The following is a 14,367-nucleotide window of genomic DNA, read 5'->3' as shown; positions in this document are numbered from 1 at the left end:
GTCGAGTATCTTGGTCATATTGTATCGGGGCAGGGAGTTCAAATGGATCCTGCCAAGATCAGTGCGATGGACAGGTGGCCTTCCCCTACCACAGTCAAGGCCTTGCGTGGCTTCCTTGGTCTTACTGGGTATTATCGCCGTTTTGTTAAAGCGTATGCTTCGATTGCTGCTCCATTAACTGATCTTCTTCACAAGGATGCTTTTGTTTGGACAGAAACAGCACAATTGGCTTTCCATAAGCTGAAATCAGCTCTAGTTTCGGCACCCATTTTGAAGCTGCCAAATTTTTCCTTACCCTTTGTAGTGGAAACTGATGCATCAGGTACAGGCATTGGAGCTGTTTTAACTCAAGAAGGGCATCCCATAGTCTATTATAGTGCCAAACTGTCCCCAAGGATGCAAGCTGCCTCTGTGTATCATCGTGAAATGTTTGCAATTACTTCTGCAGTGGCGAAATGGAGACAATACCTTTTAGGAGGTCGATTTGTTATTAAAACTGATCAAAGGAGTTTGAAGGAGTTAATGGATCAGACCATTCAAACACCGGAGCAACAAAAATGGATGACGAAGCTTTTGGGGTATAGTTTTGATATTCAATATCGGCCGGGTAAGGATAATGTCGTGGCGGATTCATTGTCTCGACAACAATGGGAATTAGCTACTTTTCATGCCTTATCAGTTCCACATGTAGATCTATTGCCTATATTACTCAAAGAAACAGCGGAAGCTACTGATTTGAGAGAACTTAGTTACAAAATCCTCCATGATCCAGACTCTGTTCCTCGATACACCAGTAGGCAGGGGTTGATTTTTTTTAACAATCGTATTGTGCTATTTGCCTCTTCTTCTCTACGACAACAGTTAATTGATGAATTTCATACCACTCCGGTTGGCGGACATGCTGGGGTTTTGCGAACCTATAAGAGGCTTGCTGCTAATTTTTTTTGGCCATTCTTGAAGAAAGATGTTCATAAGTTTGTGACTGAATGTTTCACTTGTCAACAGATGAAAACATCTCAATTGTCTCCTGCAGGATTGTTGCAGCCTTTACCTATTCCACAACAGGTTTGGGAAGATATTGCAATGGATTTTGTGGTGGGTTTGCCGGCTTCAGGGGGTAAAACGGCAGCGCTAGTGGTGATCGATCGATTCACTAAATATGCTCACTTTTGTCCTCTGCCCAGTCATTACAATAGCACAATAGTGGCAGCGGTATTTGTCAAAGAAATCATTAAGTTACATGGTATTCCACATTCCATCGTAACGGATCGTGACCCGCTGTTTTTAAGTCATTTTTGGCAGGAGATTTTCAAACTTCAGGGCACAAAATTGACAATGAGCAGTGCATATCATCCACAAACCGATGGCCAAACAGAAGCTCTCAATCGCTGCCTCGAAATGTATCTTCGTTGCTTCGTGCAAGATAACCCCTCGTAGTGGCTCAAGTTTCTTCCATGGGCAGAATATTCTTACAATACTGCCTATCATACAGCATTGGGCATGTCTCCTTTTCAGGCTCTTTATGGTCGTCCTCCACCAGTGATTCAAAAATATTTTCCGGGATCCACCTCTAGTGATGCTGTTGATCAAGAGTTGTTGACACGGGATGCGTTGTTACGTTTACTGAAGTCCAATTTACAACGAGCTCAAGTGAGAATGAAGAACCAGGCTGACCAACATCGACGTGAGGTCCATTTCAAGGTGGGAGACTTGGTGTTTATTCGACTTCAGCCTTATCGACAACTGTCTGTGCGATTACGTCGAGATCAAAAATTGGGTCCGCGTTATTTTGGCCCATTTCCTATCACGCAGAAGGTGGGCAAGGTCGCCTATCGTCTGGAGTTGCCACTGACAGCTAAAATACACCCAATGTTTCATGTTTCTGTTCTTAAACGTTGTGTGGGCAATCCAGAACAGCAGTTTGTTCCTTTACCATTAACTACTTTGCCTTCAGGACCAATCGTACACCCAATAGCCTTCCTGGGCCGAAGAGAAATATTACGTCAAGGGCAGTTGGTTCCGCAGTTCTGGTGCAGTGGGAGACTTTACCTCAAGAGGATGCTACTTGGGAGGATGTGACCTTGGTTTCAAAGCAATTTCCTAACTTGAACCTTGAGGACAAGGTTCTCATTGACAAGGGGAGTATTGTCATGAATATGCAGGATAACAAGGACGACGTTGCTGGAACAATCGTGGGTGCTGCTGACGTGGAGTTGGTTACGAGAGAATCAAATGCAAATGATGACACAGGGTGTGCAAGGAGAAAGATGGTGCGTGAAAGAAAAAGGCCTAACAAATTTGGGGATTACGTGTAAGGCTATGATTAGTCTAGTATGGGAATAAATAGATAGTAGTGGAGTGAGGAGGGTAGCGAATGTGTGATGTTTTGAGTTTTCCCTGTCATTCCCTCTCTGAATTCTCCGATTGCATTGTAATTCTCTTGCTCAATACAAATATCATTGCTGGTTCATACCATTGAAACTTACAGTAAACATAAACATGGCTCACTGGCACATGGAGCTGATTGGCAGACGTGGGAATCCCTTAGAGACAGCAAAAGGAAGACGATTGTGGTGGCTACGTGCTTAGTTGCTTTACTTAATGACCGTCTTGTTCACATATGGAAGCCATGTTGACAATGGTAAATGACTTTGTGCATTGTCTAGGTTGATTGGCAAAGATTCAGGTATTGTTTATAGATAATTTCAGTTCCTAACCATCAACAACAACGAACATGTATAGATAATTCTAGTTCTTAACCATTAATAACGCGTTGCTGATACATGTTAACAATTACACTTTTTTTTCTGCTCCCATATTAATTGCAATTACGACATTTCCTAGTTCTGGTCCTCCCGCCTATGTTTTTGATATGTAAGGTGAGATCAGACAACCATATCCTTAAAAGAAGGGGCCTCATATTAAACCATGCTAGCTTTTCCAGCTGAGGTTGTTATGCTTTTGTGTATACATAGATACAAACATGTTTTCATTGAATTATTGTTATCGTGATTATTAATTCAAGGAGCCTAAAATAGCTGTTGGTTACGGTTAACCTTTCACATTTAATATTTTTATAGTACTGAAAACATATGGTTTTCTTGATTCAATGTTGAAAGGGTATTATACCTGTTTGGCCAATTTTCTTTATTCAGTTATACTGAACCATTTCTCCCTTGGTCACAATATCTCGACCCTAAAGGCAAGGCTAAAGGGCTTGAATCTATAGATTAGTCCCGTATAATAGTACCCTCAAACTTCTGCTCTGTTCTACTTGGGCTCGATCACTTATGACCACTCATGGTGACCAAGTGTTACTTTGAGCCTGCTGAATGCTGGTTTGGGAAATAGAGACTGACTCTAGTTATTGCATATTCCAATTTGTTCTCACCTCAAAAACAGGTTATTGCACGCGATCTCATCCCTAAATCCTAAAACTTTGATTCTAATGTATCTTTTTTTTTCAAATATCTTTTTTTTTCTTGTCTTCTAGTTTTGATCTTTATAATCTCTATATTGTGATAAATCAGAGTACGAGAGATGGAGCATGCCCTGATTCATGGTGAAGAGATAATGTATTTGAGGTTGAGCTGGGAAGACAGGTTATGTTGCATTTTTGTAAGGTGGGTACACAATTTTTGTCTTTTGCTTCTCTTTTTTCTAAATTTTCTGATGTGGGACCCGTACCACTAGAGGACAGCAACCCATCTCTAGCATTTAATGACTGTGAAAGGCTCAAAGTAATGGTCCCTGAGTCCTGACGCAGACATTGGCTCTGCCTTTACTTTCCAACGGACTTGTCCAATAAAGAATATGCACTGAGAAAACCTATATTGGCATTTATTGGAGGTTAATAAGAAATAAAAATTACAAAGAACCCAGTTTTAACTTTAAAGTAATCATGTGACCAGAAAATGGCTAAGCTTCTTGAAATACCAAGAGAAGAACATAAAAAGACCACAACAAATGCAACAATGGCGTTTCAACTTTGAAGGCTAAAGTGTTTTTCTTGCTATCAGTGCATAATTGGACCAATTGTAGTGGTTGTGACAATGTACAGGTGAAAATGACCAAACTGGGCATGTGGGTTACACAAAATATTAGATGGATCTATATCGCATATATAATTGTGGGGCAGTTGGAGATCGCATCTGCAAACGATGCTGCTAGGCCAACACTCTCTGCCCTTGTAAGCTGTCCACGCATGTGCGAGAGTTTGAAGGAAATTAGTAAACTGTGTGGCTTAATCATAAGACCATGTACTTGTATGTAATACACCCGAAATGATTGTATAGAATGCATGGACTGGATGTGATAAACAATTGATTTAGCAGTACAGTGAAATGCGTGAATGAAGTGTTAATACGTGGAGTTGTCAATTAGTTGTCCTGAAATGCATTTCCACAGATTATTTTAGTCCCCATCTGACAAGGATTTGCAGCCGAAACAGAAGTTATGGTCTGTCTTTATTTTGACACAAATCCTGCTCATTGGAATCTCTCTCTCTCTCTCTCTCTCTCTCGTACACATAAGACTGTCATTCCCGTGCACTATCCTCAAGCCGTACCTTCATCAACAACTGAACGTATCCTACCTCACTCTCTTGCCTACATTATTCTCTCTAATCACTCTCTTTTTCTGCTGCTATTTTTAGCGCTATATGCAGTCTCCGTCTTCTCTCTTTAGTTTACAACTCTTGAAGAAAACCCACTAATGTCTTTTCCTTGGTTCACTGTAAAAATAAACTCTTCCCTTATTTAGGCTTTAGTTTGGGGTTTACTCTGAAATGGGTTTGCTCGAAGTTCCATGGGTGGTCTTATTTTGCTGGGGTTTCTCCCTTTTATGTAATAGAGTTCACTGTGATAATTCAGTGGTCGCTGTGAAGTTCATGAAGACTCCACGTGCTTTCTCACATTTGAACTCAGCCACATTTGAGTTTCAAGTTCTTTTGGGTGAGAATAGGAACAGTTGCACAAACTGCAGCCTTTCTTGTAAGGTTTGTTTGAGACAATTCTTCTTTCTTTTCAGTGAAACTTCACTCTGCTTATGGTTTTGCTGATGAAGTATCTGCTGCTGCATTTTACCATGGAACTTCGTGGATTTTTTAATTTTTTATTTGGTTTATGTTTTCTGTTTGTTCAAATCTACTTGTTAGTTTTCTGGGTTGTCTTATTATAAGCAATTTCAAGGGTGCAGCCCAAATGCTTGCAATTATTTGATGTAGTTCCGGTGCCAAGGAGCAGTCAACATTACGTGGATAATTTCCTTTACAGCTTTACTTATCCTTCGTTTTTGCATCATGTACTGGAATTTCGCAGAGGCTTGTCATTCTAATTGATGTTTATATCGATGATGTAGTTATGATTATATCTGACCCATGCAGCTGGATTATGGGAGTGCATCAGATTGCGGGGCTAGGAAGATTTTCTATACAGGATTGCAGGATGGAAATCATACATTTGAGGTCTGCACCAATGGGTCTCAAGGAGTTGGCTGTGCTAGCTATAACTGGACTGTTGGTTAAGAAATCTTCCTCTCTCCTTCTGAAATTTTATTATTATGCTCCGATTTGAACTATTGAAATCCTACATAAGCCCCTTCGTAAATACAAATAATACTCTGTTGCGTATTATGGAACTGAATCAAAAGCTTGTTCACCCTGGATGTTGTATGATCGAGGACAAAGAAACTGGAGAAAACTCTTCTTCTAAATCCATCAGAAAAGATAAGAAATAATTGTATTGTAGCTTTGTTAACTCGCGAGCTTTGTCGGAACAAAAAGTCCAGTAGAGCTTTCACTGAAGAGAAAGATTTTGCAGATTCACTTGTTATTCCAGTTTTTTTTTCGAAATTATATTCCAGCACGGCACATTTATAGTCCATTTATTGTTAATGTGACAATCACATCTTTTGTGTAATCAAGCAGTTAAATCCTTGTTTGAATCATACAACTTGCATAGAAGGTTGTGTTTATGGAATCATTTGTACGCTATGCTTCTAATGTTCTGCTTTGGTTAATGTTCAATTCTTCTTAATTATATTGCAGATACAATACCTCCCACAGCTTATGTAACTGCATCGGCACCTATTACAAATGCTCTTAATGTTTCGGTAGATATTTTGTTCACTGAACCCTGTACTGGCGATGGAGGTTTCAGATGCTCGTCTGTAAATGCCTGTAACGTGAGTAGGTGACCAACCATAATATATCAAAGATACAAATGTTGATCTTTTCCTTATGCAGTTGATATACAATTACTTGAGGTCGTTAATTACTGCAATGATACAATGATTACTTCCATTGAAGGCTTTACCCATCTCCTGCAACTCTCGTAACTTAGTCATTCAATGAAAGACAATTAACTTTTTATGGATGTGATAGATAGAAGGAGCCAGATGTCCATATAAATTGATCTTGAACTACTTCCTTGGTCAAGAAGCTGCTTTATTCTTCTCCGAGAACTAGTATATCTTTAGAAAGTGAATAACCATAGATTTTCTACCAATGTGTGATTTGCGAATTTTTCACTTTTGAGGCATGCATGACCATTTACTTGTGTTTTTTTTTCCAACCATCACAATCCTTTTGGTCTGTAGATGATTCATAAATATAGAAAAATGTATGAATAAAGTAAATAAACTTAGTATTGTTATGTATTAAATGGTGTGGTATATGGCTTCAAAACTAGAAATCAAATACTTACAAATGACTTTATATCGCTTTGCAGCTGCTGGTCTATGGCGCTGGCCATGTTATACCGTCTTCCCTCATCATTCTGCAGCCAAACCTTAAGTACTCCCTTCTTGTAGGTTTATCATCCACTGTTGTGTATGGGCGAGTGATATTAGTAATGGACAAAAATTTTTGTACTGATGCTGCGGGAAACAGATTTACAAGGACAATGAATTCGAGTTTCTCTGTGCATTTTGGTTAGTATATGTTCAGTCCTCTCGTTATTTTAAACTCACCTGTCTCTCTTCTCACTTTGAGAAATATGAAACTACTATAGGAGGTATGCTATAATCAAATGTTAACCGTTAAAAAAAACTTCAATGTTCCAGATTCCAGAATATAGAAGTTTCCTTTTTGAATTTGGACAACAGAATCAAATCAAGTTCTTCCCCTGTCCCTACTCTACTCTTCTGGAACTTGTTGCTCTAATACGGTCTGTTAATTTTGTTGTTTCTTCTACAGATAGAAGAAATGTGTATGTTAACTTGAGGACGCACATTCCTGAAAAGCTACTTCAACTTAACCATGAAATTAGAACAGTGCAGGCAACTAATGATTATGATAACCTAAAGGTGTATTTGTACTTCTCAAGACCTGTTTTGAATTCATCCGTAGAGATTCTGAATTCTCTCAGCACAAGTCAGGGTGCATTTCTTCCAATCCATGGGGAAGACCTTAGGAAACGCAGATTTGGCTTTCAGGTCGGCTTATTTTAAAGTTTTGACATTTATGCATCTTCAAACCAACTTTTCTTTATCTTTTTTTTCATACTTTTTTTGCACACCTCATTTTCACACTTTTCTTTCAGGTTTCAAATATATCTAGCATTGCGGTAGTTACAATAAGGCTTGACGCAAGTTCTATAGTAAGCAGACAAGGGACCCCGGTTTCCCCAATTGCGCCAGTTACTTTTCTTTTTGGTATAGATTGCATTTTTTTCTTTTGTTATCGACAGAATAAAATTTAGTCTCAAGAGTAGTTTTTCTTCCTTTCTGAAACTTACAAGCTTGAAATTGGAAATGAGAAAGTTCTATGAAATCAACTAAGCTTTATATGAGATGCTAGATTTTAGAGATTTGATTATTTACACTTGACATGGATATAATTGTGATCATCAGATTCTGATAGGCCCGCTGTCAGATTGAGTACAACATCTAGCTCAAGGACAAAAGAACATAGTATTCCAATATGGATCAAGTTCATGAAACCTGTATTTGGCTTCAATTCCTCTTTCATATCAATCTCTGGAGGACAACTACTGAGGCAAGAAGCTTCTACTCACCATTCTCTATCTACCATTACCCTTAATTTACGTCATATGCATCTTTAAGCGCACATCAAATTCTTTTCCCAAATTAGTCACATGTAGTATGGTTTTTTGGTCAATATTGGGGGAAAAGATTTAATAGCCATAGCCCTGGAAGAAAAGAGAATGATGAAATGACAAGTTATTTCATAATTCAACTAGGGTACTGTTGCCTAAAGCAAACCCAGTTTTGTTATCTAGGCTATATACATAACAACTAACAAGTTAACTGGTTTCTTGAACAGAATGATTTTTCTTGAGCGAAAAAGTGTGTTTTGGGGTTGAGGTTTGTCCTTGATCCATTAGATTTTAGCGGGAAAATTTGTACCTATGTTTGTAAATGTTAGAGTAGTAATCAAACCAGGTAAAACCACTCAGGTGTTTTTATTTCTTTCCCTTTCTCTCCATGTTAATATTTTTCTGCTTGAGCATAAAATAAATTCGGCCTTATTTTCACTATTGTTCACTTTTTCTAATTGAATTCAGCTTTAGTGAGATAAGCAGAAGCACATATATTGTGGAGATACAACACGTTGATGACATTTTATCTGTCAAGGTTCCTGAAAATGTAATTGTGGATGTTGCTGGAAACAAAAATCTCGCATCTAATGTTCTCAAAGTGAGGCACTGTAAGGATTTTGTACTCTAGTTGATTCTTAAAAATTAGTGAGAATAAGTACATTTCTAAGTAATTGTGAACTATTGTGGCAGATTCTGTACCTATTATATCTTCCGTCATTTCTACATTTGCAACTGCTTCTTTTGTGGCTACATCTTTTACTGCTGGGCTACTGACAATTTCAACTGCGAGCCTTCAATCTGTGGGAGCGTTTTCAAGATCATCTTGTCCTTTGACATCTGATCCTGCAAGAATACTATTTGTATGATCCCTAACTTCTGTCAGCAAATTTTTTATTAATTACTTGGATACTTTGTGAATTGAAGAATCCAAATATCCAATATAACTCAACCCTGCTGTTGGAGATTCTTGATCACCTCCAGCGAATGCTAATCATATTTCACCATTACCCCGTAGAAATCACGAGACACCATTAGCCATTGACGATACTTACGACTCTTGAGATATCTCTGTTTGGATATACAAATGATTGCCTTTCAAAAGAAGTTTATCCGTCATTGAAAGAAAATTTCTCAAGTACATAGTCATTTCTTGGTTTGTTGATGTCTCAACCAAATATATACCCATCTAGCCAACAGATAGCATGGTTCATCGGGAAACTTCATGAACTGGGTGGGAACCTCTGTGGTTAAAGCTATTTTTCTTCATATCAAAAAAATTGAATTGTACTTTGGAGAACTTTTTAAAGGCACCTCCCCTTTCTAAAAATCTTAAAAATTTATCTGACACTATCGGTATTTCTGATCAATCCATTGTTTTCTTCTCATTCAACTGATATGTATTTGAATTTATAATTTCGACTTCACAAGCCACAGGTCTTGTGCAAGTTTTAACAAGAATGTGGAATCTGGATTAGTGGTAGAACTAGAATCAAGGATGAAAACTTGATTACCTGCCGGTATAAACATTTAAATGAAACTCCTACTGTTTTGGATTTATATCAAAACTATGAAATGTACATTTTGTATAATTATGTTACATTTATTTTCTCTTTTATCTCAGCGGAGCGCTTGCCACATTCAGGTTTTTGCTTTATCCAGATGGTTGGCAGTCACTTTGCCAATTGATTATTATGAATTTGTAAGAGGTTTGGAGTGGAGTATACCTTACTTTAGTCTACCATGGGAATCTGAGAATACTCTTCCAGTCATGATAGGCTCAAGTTCTTCAGGTTTTCATTCCTCTGTTTCAAAGGTACAAGATTTAGGAACTCTAGAAGACAAGAATTTGCGTACAGATGCTTCAGTGTATGGATCGCCGCTTACTCCTATGGATTATAGATCTTTTTTTGAGGTTAGCAACTATAGATACTTGCTAATGGCTGCAGTAGTAATTGGCACTGGTTAAGCCATACTACATAAAGGAGTTTTAATTTTCTGATAGAATGCATTATTTGTTCACAGAGCCAAAACTTTAAACCAGAAGCAGAGTACATTTTGGGTCTGGAGCATTCAAATGGGTAAGTTAAAAGAATATGATATGTCAGATGGTTATCAGAGGCATAACAGAAATTGTTGAAGCGTCAGCGTATTTAGTGATCTTTCGGAGATTTCCTTAAAAGAATATGATATGTGGTCAAAATACATGTTCAGCACTCATTCAAATCTTCCATGCTCATGCCATCTGAAATTAATGCAGGCGACCTACATTCTCTTTGGTGTGCGCAAGAGTTGGTGTTGTAAATTTCCACAAAATGTGATCAATTGCTCATAAGAAAGACATGATAACAATCTGCATGTTACTGTTTTGCCACAGTTGTCATATGCGCTGAATTCCTTTTATTTAGGAAGAATTCATTTTCCATGCTCATGCCATCTGAAATTAATGCAGGCGACCTACATTCTCTTTGGTGTGCGCAAGAGTTGGTGTTGTAAATTTCCACAAAATGTGATCAATTGCTCATAAGAAAGACATAATAACAATCTGCATGTTACTGTTTTGCCACACTTGTTATATACGCTGAATTCCTCTTATTTAGGAAGAATTGAGAAGGGAAAGTTCATCACCTAACTTTTCACTATGGGCCTATGGTCATCTCTTGTAGGTGGAGGTATTTCAGAAGAAGCATGTTCTGGCTAGCTGTAATTAGTGGCTGTTTGATGCTCCTTCACGCTCTACTCCTTTTAATTCTGAAATTCAAAAGGAAAACATCTGAAAAGCAGAGAGGTTATGGAGCACTCACATTCCCAAGATTTGAGATATTTCTCATAGTTCTTTCACTTCCTTGTACTTGTATGGTCTCCACTGCTATAATTCAAGGTACTTTCGACACTCATCGTTTATCTTCATTTAATCCCTATCTAAGCATTCTCAATGGAGCCAAAGATTGGTGTTCGACTTTGAAACGTTCTTTTACATGTTTACTCTGCAATTTTATAATTCTGAACTATTTTTAAACAATTGAAGAAGGAAATAGAAATGAAGTTTTACTTGATAGAGGATTCATGTAAAGGTCTATCACCACAATATACCGAAATCTCATTCTTGAATCCATAAGAAAAATGTGCTTGCATACTTGGAACGATTTGAACTATTATAAACCTTCAAAATATATTACATCTGAGCAACTTTTCATATTTGGTTTCTTTGAAAGTTTCTGTGGAAAATTGAACTTAGTTTTGTAACCATTTAAGGGTGTTCTTAATAAATTGAGCTGTTTCTAGATCATATCTTGAGCTGTTACAAGCATGGTTAGACGTAGTGGCGTACTAGAAATATGCCTTTTACATATCGGGTTCTACTAATTGAGAGTGTGATAGACTAGCAATATATATCATTCTGTCCTGCGGAATTTTCAAAGGATGGTGCTTGTTCTATCATTTCTTGAATAGCTTTAAGGAAATAAAAATTACAGTAAGATTCAAATTTCTGCAGACATTAATACATTATTCATTACTTCATGTGGGTAGATATATCTAGAACATGATGGAATTTATTGGCAGTATAGACTTCTGTAGTGTAATTTCTCATGAACCAAACTTCAGGCATTTAACTATATACTTCTTGTCTTGCTTCTATGGTTCAAGGAGGAACACCGTTGGGGTTCATTGTCGGGATTCTACTGTTGGGTACTGTATTCTTGTTATCGCTGGCCTTGCTTTTGTTCCTCTCCTTTGGTATTACACTTGGGAAGCTTCTCCAATACAAGGAACTGCATCAGGAGGGAGAGATATTTCACTGGTATCAAGAAATTGTCCGAATAATTTTGGGTCCTGGTAAAAGAGGGCAGTGGACATGGAAAAACCAAACCAACTCTGTTTATCTAACTATGTTAGGCCCCCTGTTTGAAGATTTAAGAGGCCCTCCTAAGTACATGCTCACACAGATTTCTAGTGGAAATTCCAGAAACCGAGGTGATCGTATCATTGCCTCTGATGATGAAAACGAAGATTCAGAAGCGCCTTTTATTCAGAAGCTATTTGGAATACTTAGAATATACTACACACTGCTTGAGCTGGTGAAACGAGTTTCTCTGGGTATTGTGGCTGGTGCCTTCCTAAATAGGTCTTCTAAAGTGCCAACACTTGCCTTATTATGCATTTCCTCTTTTCAGCTCTTCTTTCTTCTTCTCAAGAAGCCTTTTATCAAGAAAAAAGTTCAAATGGTTGAGATTATATCGGTTTCATGTGAAGTAGGTTTATTTGCTACTTGTTTTGTTCTCCTGGAGAAGGAGGTTTCAGGCCAAGATGAGACCAGAGTTGGAATGTTTATGATTATACTCTTCCTACTCGGATTTTTTTCACAAATGATAAATGAATGGTATGCTTTGTATAGGCAGACAGTGCAGTTGGATCCTGCTCAGAAGTCTTTTTTGGCTGGCTTGAAACTGTCTTCAATTGGGTTTCTCCTGTTTTTCATTCCACAAAAACTGATAGGATGCCTTGAAAGAAAAGTTCCAGTGAATATGGATGGAGAAGCTTCAAATACCAGTCCTCCTGCTGACAGGTGCAGAAGTTCTGGGAGTAGGAGTTCCGGGTCGACTGATAAACCATGGATGAAGCAACTGAGAGAACTGGCAAAGGCGGGTTTTTCTAAAGATGGGAATGGAAATCCGAGTGATCCTTCGAGCAGTCGTGCTAGATGGAGTGGGATCTGGTCTGCAAAAAGGAGTGGGAGCTCATCTGTAAAAACTTCTTCAGATTTCAAGCCAAAATCCAAGGCCTTAGACAGAGATTTGGAAGCCATTTTTGCATCCAAGTGAGATGACACCATTTTAGGACAATAAACTATTTCACTTATTGATGGTTATAAAGCTGCTATACATTTTGGGACAAAATTACTACTCTTACGACAAGTTTTAAGATCTTACTTTAGTTCTTGTGGCTGGTAGATGTCAGCACAACTTGTACTCTTGAACACCTGTCTGGTATTATTCTATACAAAAGCAGTTTCTTGTACTTTCCTCCCACCAGCGTTCAAATCCCACCATAGTCATGAGCCCACTCGTGAATTTTTCATATGCTTGTCTGATTTGTGGACTATTGCGTAGGCTCGATAATTTACCTTAGTTCTGATAAAATATCGATTAAGTACGATGATAAGGATCCTTTTATACCAATGTTTCATGGGTTCTGGGGGGTTCAGGCCCAAACTCCAGCCTAACAGTTCAACAGGACCAGCCCGCATCTATGAGCGCACACGTTGACGCGCTCTCGAACTGACTGTAGTCCAACGAGCCTCCACAATACAAATGTTTCATGAGTTCTTGTGAAAACCTATTGAACATGTTAAGGAGTGACTTTTGCCCTTCTTATAAATTGCACTTAATACGGTCTGGGAAGAACCAGTAAAATGGGATGATTTTTCGTAAAATGTTTAGAGTTAAACTAGTCGGTTTTTTATGAACCGTTGAGGTTTTGTAATATGGGTAAAATGACTAAAAAATCAAATTAACAAATATTGAATGAAGTATTCAAACTGTTATCAATTTTGGACAGAGACATGGACATGGCGACCTAAAGTTCTAAATCTATATTTACATATGAATCTTCGCCTCAACCTCATCGCCGTCGTCAAACCGTTCATTGGAAGCCTCATCGCCATTTCCGGATTTCGCTGCCCAAGGGACACTGCCGCACTAGCTTCGCGAGTTCGCATACACACCTACTAAGGACAGTGGAACTGAATCGACTGATTAAGGTAGAGAATTAGATTAGAGATCCTTATTTTCTCTTTTATTAAGTGGTTGTTCCGTTGTTTAATCATCAATGCTTCAGAGTTCGGACTGCAGACCTGTATTAACTGATTTATGTTGATCTATTCTGTTTGTTATGTAGGTCACGCAAGCAGACAGCACTACAGCAGACCTGTGAGTCACATTTTCTTTGCTTTTTACTCTCCCTCACTTCCTTCTCTGTCGTTTTCTTAAGGCATAACGATTATGTGCTAGAGTAGTAGGGATTGGGGAAATCAAATGCTCAAACTTGATATGCATATTGTGAAACCTTGTGACTAGAAAGTAGAAATCCACCATGTATTCTTCTTCGGAGTGGTTCTATCGTCGTTTCAGTCCATTGGAGGGTGATTCTCCTTTTCTGTTTTTATCGTGTTTACTCTTGGTGATGATGACAACTTCTACCTTACTGTCTACTATTAGCTTGTTAGTCTCGAGATTTGGGATTATTTAGTGGAAGCATAGGTTTAGTGAAACTATTTTCTGAGGTGTGTATTTTCTGAGGTTTGATTGGC

At 38.2% G+C, this 14,367-nt stretch overlaps 1 protein-coding gene across 3 annotated transcripts; it reads left to right on the top strand.

Moving 5' to 3' along the window:
• The first annotated feature begins 2,481 nt into the window (after window positions 1–2,481).
• On the top strand, window positions 2,482–13,076 carry LOC119985132. 3 transcript variants are annotated; one of them, XM_038829317.1, is made up of 14 exons: window positions 2,482–2,686; window positions 3,531–3,623; window positions 5,384–5,519; window positions 6,047–6,183; window positions 6,729–6,930; window positions 7,196–7,434; window positions 7,542–7,653; window positions 7,852–7,996; window positions 8,526–8,668; window positions 8,751–8,920; window positions 9,682–9,972; window positions 10,083–10,138; window positions 10,724–10,938; window positions 11,706–13,076. In XM_038829317.1, the coding sequence occupies exons 2-14, from the start codon at window positions 3,606–3,608 to the stop codon at window positions 12,878–12,880; spliced, it is 3,039 nt and encodes a 1,012-aa protein (XP_038685245.1). In that variant the 5' UTR covers window positions 2,482–2,686; window positions 3,531–3,605; the 3' UTR covers window positions 12,881–13,076. The 3 variants fall into 3 exon arrangements, with proteins under 3 accessions (XP_038685245.1, XP_038685244.1, XP_038685246.1); XM_038829316.1 differs by lacking the exons at window positions 2,482–2,686; window positions 3,531–3,623 and adding an exon at window positions 4,501–4,996; XM_038829318.1 differs by lacking the exons at window positions 2,482–2,686; window positions 3,531–3,623; window positions 5,384–5,519 and having other exon boundaries at window positions 6,049–6,187.
• Window positions 13,077–14,367: the final 1,291 nt, after the last annotated feature.

This window comes from Tripterygium wilfordii, chromosome 19 (genome assembly GCF_013401445.1).
Source record: "Tripterygium wilfordii isolate XIE 37 chromosome 19, ASM1340144v1, whole genome shotgun sequence".
Lineage (NCBI taxonomy): Eukaryota > Viridiplantae > Streptophyta > Magnoliopsida > Celastrales > Celastraceae > Tripterygium > Tripterygium wilfordii.
Note: the sequence above shows the minus strand (reverse complement) of the source record. Positions and strands in the feature narration are given on the sequence as shown.